Source organism: Protopterus annectens, chromosome 7.part0 (genome assembly GCF_019279795.1).
Source record: "Protopterus annectens isolate FY-2018-M chromosome 7.part0, PAN1.0, whole genome shotgun sequence".
Classification (NCBI taxonomy): Eukaryota; Metazoa; Chordata; order Ceratodontiformes; family Protopteridae; genus Protopterus; species Protopterus annectens.
The window spans coordinates 1,183,265,399-1,183,281,433 of NC_056739.1; the positions used below are offsets into that span (position 1 = coordinate 1,183,265,399).

The 16,035-nt window shown below is 39.3% G+C and overlaps 1 protein-coding gene across 1 annotated transcript in view; it reads left to right on the forward strand.

Annotated features, from left to right (window-relative positions):
* The first annotated feature begins 14,796 nt into the window (after positions 1–14,796).
* The window catches only part of HDGFL3 (HDGF like 3), a 248,427-nt gene continuing 247,188 nt past the window's right edge, over positions 14,797–16,035 (forward strand). The window contains exon 1 of the mRNA XM_044077791.1: positions 14,797–15,571. Within this exon, the coding sequence (XP_043933726.1) occupies positions 15,488–15,571 (84 nt within the window). The 5' untranslated portion in view covers positions 14,797–15,487. The remainder of the gene's footprint in view (positions 15,572–16,035) is intronic.

The window sequence follows — 16,035 nt, forward strand, 5'->3', positions numbered from 1 at the left end:
CTATTTAATCTTAGGTACTTAAAGCTTTGGTTAGCTTTAATGACTGTTTTGGACTGCTGTTATTTGATATTTTTTGTACTAATTTACATGCAATAATTAATAAAATATAGGCTTAAATGACATTTTGGGGAATTTACAGAGGGACTTATAGGACAGTAAATTATTCAGAAAAGGAGGTAAAAATGGAAGAAGCGTGCTGCTAGTGCTGGCTTCTTCAATAGAAGTGTACTTTACATCTTAGGATATAAGGAATAAGTACTTTTACAGGACAGGGAAAATCTGGAACTCTTTACTTATTGCTATAAGATGTGTACCAACAAGTTTATATTTAATGTCACCTGGATGGGCTACAAGTGTATGACTTATATTTGTTGCAAACTCCTAGATAGCCTCTGCTGAGGCTTTGAGCTTGCTATACTACTGCAATGAACACAGTGATGTGTGTTAAAGTAGTTATGTAGGTGCAAAGATGTGGAGTATAGTAAGAGGGTGTTATTAATTATGAGACTAGTCATAACTGGTAAAAAAGAGTAATGGATGAAGGAAGAGTAAACCTGGATTAAAAGTAGAGGATCAGAAGAAAGACAAAGGAATGATGTGCAAAAAAGCATGTAATATAAATAGGAAAACCATTGCGCAGTCAAAAAACAAAAAGTTGGGAAAAATGTTTAGAGTTAATAAAATAAATGGATAATAAATATACTGTGATGAATCGGAAGTGTGGTATTAAGAAAGAAGGCAGGAATTAAGGATTAGTAGTATGCAACAGACAGAAATGAAATCAGAAAAACAGAAGTTAATACAAGTACTATAACAAACACCAAACAAGACCATAGAAATAGAGGAGGAGGATGGTATGAAAAGTAAGCAGAAGATGACAAGATTAAGCAGAAAGTAACAAGGAGGTGCAGAATGGAAGCAAACTGAAAGAAAACAATGTTAAAAAGGAAGATAAAATAGAGAAGACATTAGTGGTAGGGCACTCCATAAGAAAAGGTAAAGGATGAAGTAGGGAAGAGAAAGATGACTTCTGGCTCATGACACTAGAACTGACATTTAAAAGTACAGACCCTGCGATGATGGTTTGATGATGATGAAAAGGAGACAAAAATGTAATAGGAGCTTTTTGAAATGGGTGGAAGGCACAAAGCTCAGTGCACCCTCGGAGTACTACATACGTCAAAACAGCAGAAACAGGCAGCAGGGGGCTAAAGAGTAGAAATGAGTAGCTCATATTCTGATTCATACAAAAAGGATTTCTCATGCTGTGAATGTTGGAAAATTCTTGTTCTAAGGACAGACTTCACAGTTTCATAGGTGTTTACTAGGCTAATGAACACAAGGGCCTTTTTAAGCCTAACCATGCATCCCAAACCTCTGACAGGTTCTAGTACCCTTGATAAGTGTAAGCAGGGGCTTGTGAGGTGAAACATTTACAAGCACGGTCCTGGGAGGTGAACCATTTACAGGCTGCCTGTGTCCATTAGGGACATAGTTGCCAAACTAGGGATGACTTTCCTGTTTACCATCCAGTTGTACAACTTACACTTGAATTGGATTAGGGAGGAACTCTGTTTCACATGGAAACTGAGCCTGTTCCAGAGAAGGGGGTGGTCACTGGGATACATACCTGTCTCTCCAGAATTTTCCTAGGGAAAAAAAATGCTGTTCCAAAACACATACACACAACACAAGTACACCAAACAAACAGCAATCCACACACATACACCTAAACTCTAACACCTAACCCTACACTAAACTATATATACACCACTAACTATCCACTTACCTTAACCCAAACCCTAACCCTAAGGTCCGTCACTATTGCACAGTCACCTCACCTGTGCCCTAACCCTAACTCACCTACCCCGCCCTAACCCTCACATCCACACAATCGCACACTTACCTGAACCCGACCCGTAACTTTCCACCACAGCGCTGAAAATACTGAAACAACAGAAACAGACAACCAAATTCTTTCCCTAGAAAAAAATTTGTTTTTCTGTTTCTTCGATATTTTTAACGTTCACTGAAAATGGGTCGATATTAGAACACTCTAAATTTTGAACATTCGGTGTTATAATATAGACCCTATATAGGGCATGTTACTTATGCCCTTTATTCTTTTAGTAAGGAACCTTTGTGGACATTCCAATTGTTGGATATGCCTGGTTAGGTACATTCCAAAGGGGACATTGTACTCAATGACAGGTCTGATGAATGCAGAATACAGTGGAACACTGACTTCCTTGGACCCAGATGCCATACCTTTGTTTATAAGTTGCACAACACAAAATGATTTCCTCACTACTGCAGACATGTGATGGCCAAAGGCTAGATTACTGTCTATGTGTGCCCCCAAGTCCCTAACTACTGGGTCAGCTCTTACAGATGTGCTATCAATATAATAGCTACTAGGGGTGAATGACTTCCTGAAGGATACTACTAAGAATTTCTCAACAATTAGTTTTAGTCCATGGCACTGACACCAGTTGTTTGTTTGTGTCAGCCCTTCCTGGAGAATATTTGTGTCAGTAGGCAAATCAATGACAGCTCCCAATTTGCAATCACCTGCAAATTTAGTCAACCAGGGGCCACTGACATTGGCCTTAACTTCACAGATATAGTTGCCAAAAAGGAGTGTTCCAGGACCAATCCCTGAAGGACTCCACTTGTGACTGGCCTCTTTGTAGGGGTGGACTCCCCAGTTCTAACTTTCTGGATCCAACCTGTGAGCCAGCTGGCAATCCACTGGGTAACATAAGGATTTGTATCTAACCTCTTATGTTTGTCAACAATGCCCAAATGGGGTATTGTGTCAAATGCCTTGGCCAAGTCAATATAGGCAGTGTGAACCATTTTGCCCTCATCCTTTGCTTCGGTGACCATCTCAAAGAAGTCCACCAGGATGAGTAGGCATGACCTGCCCTTGATGAAACTAACTTGGGTTGGATCCAGTGTCTGGAGGTTTCCTATGCCATTATTGATCATTTCCATGACAATTCTTTCCATGGTTTTACATATGAGACAAGTGAGACTTATGGGTGTGTAGTTTCCAGGGTCTGTAGATGGCCCACCTTTGTGCAGAGGGATGACTGTTGCTGTTCTCCATTCATGAAGTACAAAGCTTGTTTGGAGGCTACAGTTAAATAGCAATTCCAGAGGGCTTGATAGGTCATGTTTCATGCTATTAAGGAGGCATCCTGAGATATTGCCTGGGCCCATTGATGCAGTGTTCTTAGCCTTAGAGACAGCATTAAGGACATGTTCCCTGGTGATAGCAGGGGGATTCATATTTGATGGTATTTCCTGAGGGAAGGTTGAGGGGGAGAGAAGGGTAAAGCTGGAGCTGAATTTGTCAGCCACTAGGTTTGCTATATCTTCTGGGTCAGTGTAGGTGGTTCTATTTACAATGAGCTCTGCATACAATTGTGTATTGCCTTTCAGGTTGCAGACATAGCTAAAGAATGCCTTGTGGTTGTCCTTGGCCAGGGAGGTCAAATTTACCTCAAATTTGACTTTGGTGGACTTTATTTGCCCTCTGAGTTATTTGTTTAGTTTGATGAGAGTACCTTTATGCTGCTGCGTGCTGCACCTCCTAATTTTTGTCATGATTTTCTTCCTTCTGTTATACAGCCTATTGATGTTATGATTCCACCAGAGTGGCTTTTTTTTAATAAGTTCTGTACTTCTTCGTGGTGGGTACAGCTTCCTCTACGCATCTATTAACATGCTTGTATAGGGTTTCTGTGAACAGTTTTGCGTAGGTAGCAGTGTTCTCAAGGGTTACTGCTATTTCTCCCACTTCTAATCTCACTAGCCCTAAGTACTTCCTACCACACTGAGCTCCATATCTTCCCATCTTTTCCCACCTTACCCTTTCCCAGACCTCTTCCAACATATAACCAAGTGCCACTGACTATTCCCCCCTCTCTTTTCTGTCTCTCCCCCTTTCAACGTCTTAAATTTAAACTAGTGGCCTACCCCACTCTTACTCCTAAGCCCAAACTCAAGTACCCCATTCCCCTTACTAACCACCCTCACCTTTTCCATCTTGTCTTTGCTTTTCTGGTTTCTGGTGACATCCATATCAATCCTGGTTCCTCCCCTCTCTCCATTCCCCCTCCACCTTCATCTGCAGTCCTCCCAAAAACATCCTCAGATATCTCCAGCCCCAAACATCTCTTTCTCTGCAATGAACATCCAAAGCTTAAACAACAAAACATTCAAACTTCACGCATGGTTGGCCCACCACAAACTTCACATCATGGCTCTATCGGAAACCTGGCTAAAACCTCATATCAATTCCTCTGAATGTCTCCCACCTCAATACAGTATCTATAGGTCTGATAGGATACTCAGAAATGGTGGTGGGGTGGCTATCTTGTACTCTGTTTCACTGACGCTAACACCTCTAGACATTACCCTGCCTAGTTTCTCCACTGCTGACTACTGCTCCCAGACTGCCACATCAATAACTATAGGAAGTTTGCTATTGCCTCTGTCTATATCCCCCCAGGTAAAAACATCCCTATCATTGAACATATACTCTCCTGGATAAACACCTCCATCCCCTATGAAACCATCATTCTTGGAGATATTAATATAGATTGGAACTCCCTTATTGGTGACTCACCCCAACATTTCATAAACCTGTATGGATTGTCATAACTGATCACTACCCCTACCCACAACAGTAAAAACACTACTCATTCCACAATAGACTGAATCTTGACCAACTCTCCAAACAACTATTGTAACCCTTCTACCTTCCCTGACTCTGTTAGTGACCATTCTCCCATCTCTATCTTAAGGCACTCTCCTCATCTCTCTAAGCCCCATCTGTACAGAGATTGTAGGAAACTGACTAACTTTTCCCCTGAAACCTTTAACTATAGACTCTCTACCATCAACTGGTCTTTCCTAAAAATCCTCCTGCTCAATGATGCTGTTACTAAATTCAACCACATTTTCCTTGATGTCCTAAACTCTCTTGCCCCAACTTGCAAAATCAGAATCAAATCTAATTTTGCACCCTGGCTCTGCAAAGCTACTCATGCTTTGATGCATGAAAGAGATGCTCCATGGAAAAAATGGCAAACCACTAAAACTCCCACCTTTCTCCAAGGTTATAAGCAACTCAGAAATTGTGTAAAAAAAAAGTATTATTTTGGATAAACACCAATATTTCACTAAATTTCAAAGCTCTCACCCAAATGACCCCCAAAAATTCTAGAGTACTATCAACTCCCTGCTCCACACTGGTTCTCCTACCATCCCTAACCCTTTCCCCTATCACCCTCCCTCTGAAACTGCTGACTTACTCAACAAACACTTCACAGACAGCATCTCTAAACTCCTACCCTCTGGTAACTCTGCTCATCCCAACTGTACTGTTTCACCCTCACCTTCCCCTAAACCTCTATGCTCCTCTGTCTCTCAGCCTTTTACCTTGCAACCTATTTCTATTAAATATAGCAAATCCCTGCTTCTTAAACTAAAACCATGCTCTCTGTCCACTAATAACCCCACCCCCCCCAATTTCTGAAAATTGCTCCTGACTCTATTGCATATCCTGCATCTATCTTAACCAACCACTCCATTCGGGAATCTACCGTACCGGAAATATGGAAATCCTTCTATACCACTCCTCTGCACAAAGATGGCAATTCTGTTGAACCATCTAACTATAGACCAATCGCTATTCTCTCACCACTCTCTAAGATCCTTTAAAAATGTATACATACTCAACTACTGTCCTATCTCATTTACAAAAATCTCTTCACCCCCTCACAACATGGTTTCCACCCTAAACACAGTACCTTGACTGCCTTACTATCCTTTACTCAAAAGATTGCAAAAGAGCTAGGGACAACAACCTCCTCATCTCCTGTCTATTCCTTGATCTTTCTAAAGCCTTTGACACTGTGTCTCATCCCATTCTTCTTAACAAATTCCCAGACCTAAACCTGTCTGCTTCTACTCTTGACTGGTTCCAATCCTACCTTACTGGCAGAAAACAAGCAAGCTGTTAGATGGCAGCAGGCTTTCTCACCCTTCCTTGCTGTTCAGACAGGAGTACCCCAAGGCTCCATACTTGGACCGCTCCTTTTCAACATTTTTACCAACAACCTACATTCGTTCTGTAGTCTCTCATCTGTAATACAATACGCAGACGACTCTACTCTCTTATCTATCTCCAATACTATCTCTGAACTACACACATTAACACAGAATACTTTTATCTCTGTTGAGAAATGGCTCAGAAATAATCAACTAATCCTTAACCCGAAAAAACTCAACTCCTTCTCTTCCTACCTCAGACACTCTCTCATCTTAAATACAACTTTTCTCTTTCCTCCCTAGATGGCATCACTATCTCCCCTGCCTCACACACCAAACTCCTTGAAGTAATAATTGATGACCAACTAAAATTTGACTTGCACATACAACAGGACATCAAAAAACCCACCAAAAACTTGGACTACTTTATAGGAACAAAAAATTCCTCACTACTGACACTAAATGCACTCTTGCACAGGCATTTCTCTTACCTAGTCTTCTATACACTTCCCCCATCCTTACCAATATCCAAACTACCTCAGTGCAGAAACTGGAACAAACATACAACAAAATTGCCAGATTTATTCTAAACCAACCACTCTCATCGCATCACTGTCTCTCACTAAACAAACTTCAGTGGCTGGAATTTCCACACCTTCTCCTACAATCGCAGCTCCACACTACCTTTTCCATACTCAACAACCCCTCTGCCTACCCTGCTATCACCTTCCATGTTACTCTCTACTCCCCCCCCAGCCTCTCCACAGTGTTGATCAGCATCTTCTCTCAGTTTATAAACCCAAAAGGAATATTGGCAAACTACTTTACAAACACTCTGTCTCACTAAATTGAAACAAACTCCCCCTCCATATTAGATCCAACCTTTCCTTTCCCTGTTTTAAAAAGGAACTTAAATCCCACCTACTAAACTTGAAATTATGCCGTTGCTTTGACCACATGTAATCTTAGTCTGACCTACTGTATAACCTGTTGCATCCCCTAACTTTCTTTCTCTTTTAGTAACTGCTGCTTAAACTAACCTCCTAAACCCTCAGCTCTACTACTATAGCCCTGCTATAGCCCCCTCCTTTCTCTCTCCACTCCCACTCTCCACACTAGTTATCCCCCCCACTTCCTATAAATGTCTGTTCATTTTCCTTCTTTTGAACAATGATTATCTTTTTGTTTTTACTCTTATATGTAGTAAATGTAGACCACTGCTATCAGTGCAACCCTTAATGTTCATATTTTTTTCTTTTGTTTTTCTCTTTATAATTAATTTCATATTTGCATTGTTATTTTTAATAGTTTTTGTCCTGTATGTTTATCTTTGCTTATGTTTGCTGGGGCTCTTTCCCCTTGGGTCTCCACTGAAAAAGAGTTGCTTACTATCAATGCAATGCAAATAGTTAATAACCTTTTCCTTTTTACAATTATTTTGTATTGTGATTGTTATTTAATATTTGTATATTGTCACTTTATCTTTACTTATGTTTGCTGGGGCTTTTCCCCTCGCGTCTCCACTGAAAATGGGTTTGTTTGCAAACTCAGTTGAACTAACCCAGTTAACAGATGTGAAATAAATAACAAAAAACAAATATCTGGTGCAGTGCACATAACAGAAGACCAGGAACCAAATGGAAAATGCACCAAACAAGCCTGTATACAAACTCCATTTATTGCAGTAAAAACACACCAAGATTAAAAGCTTTCATCTTTCAAATAGAAGACTTCATCAGAATAAAGCACACTGATTCAAGAACCATTTTTATACCAGTACATATTACATAATAGATAAAATTGAGCCAATGGTATTGTCAAAAAAGTCACATGTAAAATGGTCACATGAGCAATATTAACTACACAGGATATTAATATTCAAGCCAACTTAGCTTTTTACAAATAAAACAGTTATATATTAAATACCTTCAGCATATATTTAAAAATGCAGGCACAGTAATGCATGTAAAAATGTTAAAATACTTAAAGTTTCATAGATTTTTCTTTCAGGGCTGTAAGTATTGTCAATGAATCATTTATACCTGGTGTTTACCTGATAGTGCATCAAAGTTATCCAATGTATAAATGTTTAATTGACTTCTGATGAAGTCTTCTATGTGAAAGACGAAAGCACTTAATCTTGGTGTGTTTTTACTGCAATAAACAGAGTTCTTATACAGACTTGTTTGGTGCATTTTCCATTTGGTTCCAGATGTGAAATAAATAAAAATTAAATTAAATTTTGCCAGGTTATCACTTAATAGTAGGAAGTTAGCCTTGGAGTAGTTCCTGAATATTCCAGGGTTAGCTGGGGTTCCAGGTTTTATTTTAGCTTCAAAGCAGGCCAATTTGTGGTCTGACCTTACCAGAAAAAGCATTACAATAGGTGTCATACAGCACTCTCCCATATTGTTGAATACCAGATCCAATAAGGTTGCACCATTAGTTTGTATATTGACAATCTAGTCCACGGGAGGTTGTGTTTACAAACTCCAGAAATCTCTGTGCCTGTACATGTAGTGTCATATATGGTTCCTAGTTAATACTGAGGTAATTAAGGTCACCCATGAATATGGTATTGGGTTGGATGGTGAGTGTTTCCAATAAGCTTAAATACATGGTATGGGTTTCCTGAGTCATAGAAGTGGATCTATAGTTTGCAAGGAAGTGGTACTGGATTTTGCCTATGTTGATTTGAATGTGGAGAAGCTCAAGTACATTGTCCTGTTTCACCAGCTTTGCTGTATGTTTATTTTTTATGTAAATTGAGACACCTCCACCTTTAGTCCCTGTCTGTATAGTAGCTGGTCTAAATGTGTGAAAGGCATTATAAGCTTGCACTGTTGGTGTGCTCTCCACGGCTTTAAACCATGTGTCAGTGACTGCACAGATGTCAGCATTCTTTAGAGTGAAGAGAGCTTCTAGGGAGTGGAGTTTTTTGTTTATACTTCTAGCATTGAGCAGTAACACCTTTAAATTTTCTTGGTTTTCTTTGCTATGTTAGAATTATTTTCAGTTTGGAATGGCCTAAAAAAGGCACTATGGGGAGGAAAATATTTAGCTAATATTCTAAGCCTAGAGGGCCACCTGGTTATATGTAAGCTGAAAAAGCAACTTGGAGAGTGTGATGCTCCTGCACTGGCCCAGTAATCAAGGAGCCTCAATCCTCACCACTAACACCAGTGAGGGACATGCACATTGGGAGGATAACAAGTACACACACAGTAAAGTACAATTTCCCTTAAGAGCACACAGAGATCACAGTCAGTCTGGGGTTGGTTTCTCCCTCTCTCTCTCCAGATCCCCAATATGACTCCCCACCAACACAGCTATAGGGTTCAGATCTCAGCCGAGTGGTCAAGGCAAAATCTTCAGCACCCTCTCTGTTCAACCAGTGCTTTGTGTCCCTACCCAAGTAGCTCACACACACGCGCACACACACACACACACACACACACACACACACACACACACACACACACACACACACACAAACACTTTGAGATTTGATTTATTTGCAAACACACACTCCTGGGGAAGGCTTGCACAGGTTTACTAGCTATGCCCCCTTCTGCCCAGACTACAAGGTAGTAATCACTGCTACCAACCACTACTTACCAGTTACCATAAGGCCCTTACATAGGGTGACCAATTCTACTATGTAATGTTACTGTTATCCAAATGGTAATTGTGTCCAAGGCCATTTAAGAGTGTCCTGTACAGTGTTACTAAATACGTATGCAAGTATTCTAAGAGCTTAAATATCTCTATACAAAACCAGCCACAATTAAAATGTTTAAATATATTTAATAATAAATAATAAAAGCACAAGACAATACTCATTAACTCAATAGAGTGACAACAGAGTTCAGAATCTCAGGTAATATTTTAAAAGAACACTGCAGGACAGTCTCACATAAATACAAAAAAACATCTAGACTAATCTTGCTATATTCCTAGCCATCTCTTAAGATAAATACTATGATCTAAGTCATACTAACAGAGCAACACACAAGTACTGGTGAGAGGATGTTTACAGGTCCAGAACAAGATATAAAATGCACTGACTTTCTCTCTGAGATAGTTTTTAAGTTACTAACAAACATTTCTGCTGGGTCATCTCAGATTACACCATTCTTGTCAACTCTTCTTTTAGTTTCCAGGCCAACAGGAACTTAAAATATAACACCTCAGTTTCAAGAATAATTATCTCTTAGAAGCTGATATCGCTTAGAAACTTCCTTGAAACTCAAAATTGTAAAACTTTTACCTTGGAAACCTACAATTATTTCTGTTTCCAGACAATAGAAAGAATTTCTAGCTGCAAACATTTTGTCTCTTAGCTGAGATAAACTAACTTTATAGCATATTGTAAAACTCTTTACTTATTTCCTTAGAATTTGAAAGTTAGCTCTATATATTCCGGCCTTTACCATCAACACATACATTTGCATAGGCAGGTAGTTTATACACATTTCTGCTCTTTTCAAGTAGGGTGCACTGTGGTTACAATCTTGAAGTTCAGTACAGAACATACAGTTTCCTTACATTTCTAAAGCAAGCATGCAAATCATATTACTATTCACAAATGACAGAATTATTTACAAAATTTTAGCTGTCTGGGCTGGCAGCCTTCACAGAGAGCACATTGGCTCAAATATGTAAGCTAAGAGGGGGAAATGATGGTTACAAATCATAATATGTAGACTACTCCAAGACAGTGGGGAAAGCAAAGACAATGTCAATGGAGAAGGAATAAGAAAGGGAAGATAGGAGGCATACATACATTTATGATCAGCAATGCAAGGAAAACTTAGGAAGGAAATGAATTACAGACTATGTTACATAATAAAAAGGTAGACAACCACAACAATCTGATCAAGTACACAGATGACTTCATCATCATGTGTTGAGCTACCAAAAGTTACTCAACATTCCATCACATCTATGGAGACCCAGCTTATGGAATCTAACTTAGTCCTAAATCCCACAAAAACAAAACTTATGGTCTTCCTACCTAAACCAGTATCAGCACTACTCAATCCACTTACCCTTATAACAACTGATGGCACATTAATTGAACTAGCCCACTACATTAAATTACTTGGAATCACTGTTGATGAACACATCAAATTTGAGCTTCACATTCACTAAGTAACACATCAGACCAACAAGATATTAGGTCTGCTCTATCAATCCAAAAACGTTTTGTCTTATCAAGCACAGAAGGCCACTGCTGCTGCCTACTTTATCCATCCCCTAATATATCCCTCCCCAGTCTTTACTAATCTAAAATCAACACAACTTACAAAATTTTGAGCAATCATACAACAAGATTGCAAAGTTTGCCACCAGCCTTCCTAACAGAACACACCACTGTTTAGCTCTCAAATGGCTAAACTGGCTTACCTTCTCTAATCCCCTCAAATTCAGGCAATTAAGAATAGCACAAAAACATCCTCTGCAGTTCACAAGTCTGTCCCTTTCTCAGCAGTCTACTGCACTGGTATATCTCTTCTCGTACTCTCTGTTCATCAGAAAATGTTTGTCATATGCAACTTCCTTCCACAACTCACTATTTGCCTGACACATGGCAAAATGGTGGAACTTATTCTCTACCTCTTTCCACCAAATAAATCCACCAAAGATCTTCAGACATAATGCAAAATCCTTCCTTCTTGACACATGACAGTGTTATTGCTCTGAACAACCTCCTTCCTCTCCTTCTATATTTCTCCACATAACAACATACTGCTACCACCAACAGCACATTTCTTCCACAGACTCAGTTCTTCTAAACTAACCATCATCAAAATGCTACCCCAATATATCACTGACTATCAGAGTGCTCCACTGAATCTGCGGTGGTGCAGCGGTAGCGTTGTTGCCTCATAGCAAGAGGTTCTCCCGTTCGATTCTCGGCTGGAGTTCGGGGAGTGCCTTCTGTGTGGAGTCTGCATGTCCTCTCCATGGTTGTGTGGGCATTCGAAAGACATGCGTAAATGGGCATGCCTTTGTTGAAGGTTGAACATTGAGCTGGCACCTCGGCGTTCGTCAAAATCTACTGCCAATCATTAGCGGACCAGAGTTCCGCTGTGGCGACCCCTAACCAGGAAAAGCCGAAAGACAACAACAACATCAGAGTGCTCCACTAATATATCACTGACCATCAGAATGCTCCCCTAATATATCACTGACCGTCTCAAGGTGCTCATCTACTTCTCCCAAACTCATAACTCTCTGACCACCACCTGCATAACTTCTTCTATATATTACTCACTAGCTCATTACTCACAGAATTTCATCTCTGTCTTGTCTCCCACTAACTTTCTTCTCTTTCACTATCCAAGGCTTTTCTTTCCACTACACAACATATCACACACTTTCACACTTGTATCCGTCCATCCTGGACACTTAACAATCATTTCTACCTCCCTACTTGAGTGTTCAACTATTGCCAGTATTGTCTTTGTATAAAAATTTCCTTTAAAATATGTGTATTGTACAGTGCAACCACCAAAAGTATCTTTGTATTAATTTTGTATAAATGATTCACTTAAATGTATGTGCACTAGAGTGCTACCTCTAAAACTCTTTGTATAATATTTATAAAACTTTCATTTTAATGTATGTATATTGTACAATGCAAATAATTCATTGTTGAACTCAAAATGGTTGTGTTATAAACTTATAAATGTTTTTGTTTTAATAGATGTTTTACACATTGTCATAATAACTTTGTATATGTAATCATAGAACTTTGCTCCCTGGGCCTCCACTGAAAAGGGTTTTAATTCCCAGTCTGACTTTACTGGTAAACAAATGCAAATAAATAAACTGCAGCAACACTGGAAACATGAATGCAAACAATAATGACTGGGATATGGTTATGCCTGGATACAAACTGTACTAAAAAATGAGAAACCTATATGGGGAAATTACAAAATATAGTAGGGAAGACAGTGATTGTTGTGTGTGTGTGTGTGTGTGGGGGGGGGGGCTACTGGGAATAATGAGAGGCAGAGAACAACTGATACAATTAGATTACATATATATATATATATATATATATATATATATATATATATATATATATATATATATAAAACACTGGGAAGGTTGACCAAACTCAGATGCTAGAAAGTTATATTAAAGAAAAGTAATAAATTGTGAGTTTGACCAAGAAAAAAGTAATAACAATGGGAGAACTTTAATTTACCAGGGATACACTTGAAGAGAACAGCATCAGTGATTAACAGATAATCTGCATTTGCAGAAGCCTTAAGGCAAGTTTTATATAACAAGCAATGGAAATGAGGAATAGAACTCTACATAATGATCCCGAATAAGAAATGGGTGATGGTGGAAAGGCGTTATTCCCTGGCAAACAGCAACTGTATGTCAGTAGGTCTGATGTTTATAGCAGCAAATAAGTAGTCAAGTCTTGGCACTGTTAGAAGAATACAGTAAGAGAGCTGAGCAGCCAAGTAATCAGAAATACAGAACAGCTTTTTTGCTGTCTTTATTCCCAACAAAGACAGGAGGTAGAATTCCATAATGGAAAGCCCCTTGGGTTAGGTCGTCATGAGGCAAAAGGAGGAGTTTTCATTATTTGTACCATTCTTCTCAAGTGTACCTCATTACGAGGAACGTACCTCATTTGGGGTCTTAAACATTTCACGTTCCTCGAAGTTTCATGTTGAAAGGGTTTGTCACACATTCAGTGTTAGGAATTTTTTTAACAGATGTCCATGGTAAATAGTACTGTATTTCTAATGAATCATATTAATTCATTCAAAGATCTTCTTTATAACTAAAACCAGCATATTTTTACCACATTGTGACCTTCCCAGCCATAGCTCTCAACCTTCCATCTCCAAAATAAGGAACATTAGCCCTCATAATGTGGAACAAATGGGCAAAATGTGGAACACATATTAATGGCTTACTAGCAACTTCAACTAGGAAGGTTAGAATAGAATGGTTAAAATATGCTGGTTTTATTTATAAAGAAGATCTTTTAATGAATTAATATAATTCATTTCTATTTACAGTGAATTTCACTTAAAAATTCCTCACACTGTGTGACAGAGTCTCTGGAACATTGAGGAACATGAACTTTTTAAGACCCCAAATGAGGTACGTTCCTTGTAATGAGGTACACTTGAGACGTATGTTCCTAGCTGAAGTTGTGAGCAAGCCGTATGTGTTCCATATTTTGCCTATTTGTAAAACATTATGATGGCAACTGTTCCTTATTTTGGAGATGGAAGTTTGAGAGCTATGACTCGTACTAGTGAACAAATAATTAAATCGTGATTTCTTTATACGTGGTCTAGTTGGGGGTTACGGTAAAATAAGAAAACGAATGCTTAGAAGTTAAAAAGCTTGAGACTGTCTTGCAACCGCCCTTTGAGAACAATCTTATCACCCATTAAAAATGCCTCCAACCACAACATTTTCCAGATGAACTGCTAAACACACCAAAAGGCCTGACTGTGTTGTAAGTTGGTAAAATGGGTGACACATGATAAAAATGAGACGAGAAGCAGAGAGACGCAATAGAAGAAGCGCATTTGTTTTAATTTTGGGTTCCTAAGCATCATAATTTATTATAAATATATACGCCTTTGAATTCCATAGGACAGTGTAAAAATGTAATATCTGCTTGTGTGGAGATTTTGAGTACCAGTATTGTTCTTCGTAATGTATGACACTGGACAACTATGGTGCTTAGTAGAAGATAATAAAGTAATGTAAAGGCACAGGCTTGCAGTGTGTTTCTACTAAGCACTGTGTAACACTAAACCCTACATTACCAAAGGCCCTTCATGGCATAATTTTGCGTACAGCATTTCTGTTATCCACGAGCACAGGCTGCAAATATATTGGGAATTAAAAAAAGATCGCAATACCTAGATTTCCATGTACCATGCACACAGTAACGCGTATCGCGACTTTTAATACTATTTATTCGGGATTGGTTTTGGAATATATTTATCTGTGTAACAACAGAATAACATCAAAGAAAACTAAAAAGTAGGTGGTTTACGTCCCTGCCCGAGGAAGACTTTCGAAAAGATCTGTATTTTGCTGTTGAAGGGTCGTACGCGCTTCCACCGAATAATATGGCAGGTTGGGTGGACAATATTTTCGTAACCTTAGGCTGAATAACGAGCGACGGACCATCACGCACACAATTTTTTTTCTGTATTTTTTCCGCTTGAAAACGTTTCCTGGTAGCTGATTATTGGAGTGGTTGGGAATAAGCGAGGTTGGAATTCCGGCCTTTTATCATCCAGTGCTGTATTTTTACGTACGTAATACTAGAAACGTGTTTTGAGAAAAAGGGGACTTGAAGTCAGAAAATATTGCTTACTATTTCTGCAGTTAAAAGCAAACAAAACAGATAAATAAAGGTAAAATGGCACGTCCTCGGCCCAGGGATTATAAAGCCGGAGAGCTGGTTTTCGCCAAGATGAAAGGCTACCCGCACTGGCCAGCTAGGGTGAGTAGTAAATCCCAGGTAGTAACATTGATCTGTGGGACTCAGCAGGCTAAATGTATGGATAGGGATAAGATGCATAGTAATGCATGCCTGAGAACAGGTCTAGGATTGGGCGTGCACCACTGATATGATACGGTCAGGGCTGGGTTTTACAAAATGCAAGGTAAGTAACCTGCATGATGCTTAGCATCCCAACAGGGTGGTGCTTCCTTAGTAATGGATAAACAGGTGGACACTTCCCGCTGCTGAGCAGAGGCTCCAGGGGGCAAGAGAATAATGGAGTTGTGTGAGGCATACGGAAATATTTACCAAACTAGCTACTTGGCAGTTTTACCGCACGAAGATGGGTAAACGCTGGTACAACTTGCGTAGAGTAGGCAAATAGCATTGACAATAGCTAACATGAATACTGTTGTTGCCTGGAAGTTGGGATCAGGATGAGGAAAGTGCACAGAATATTGATG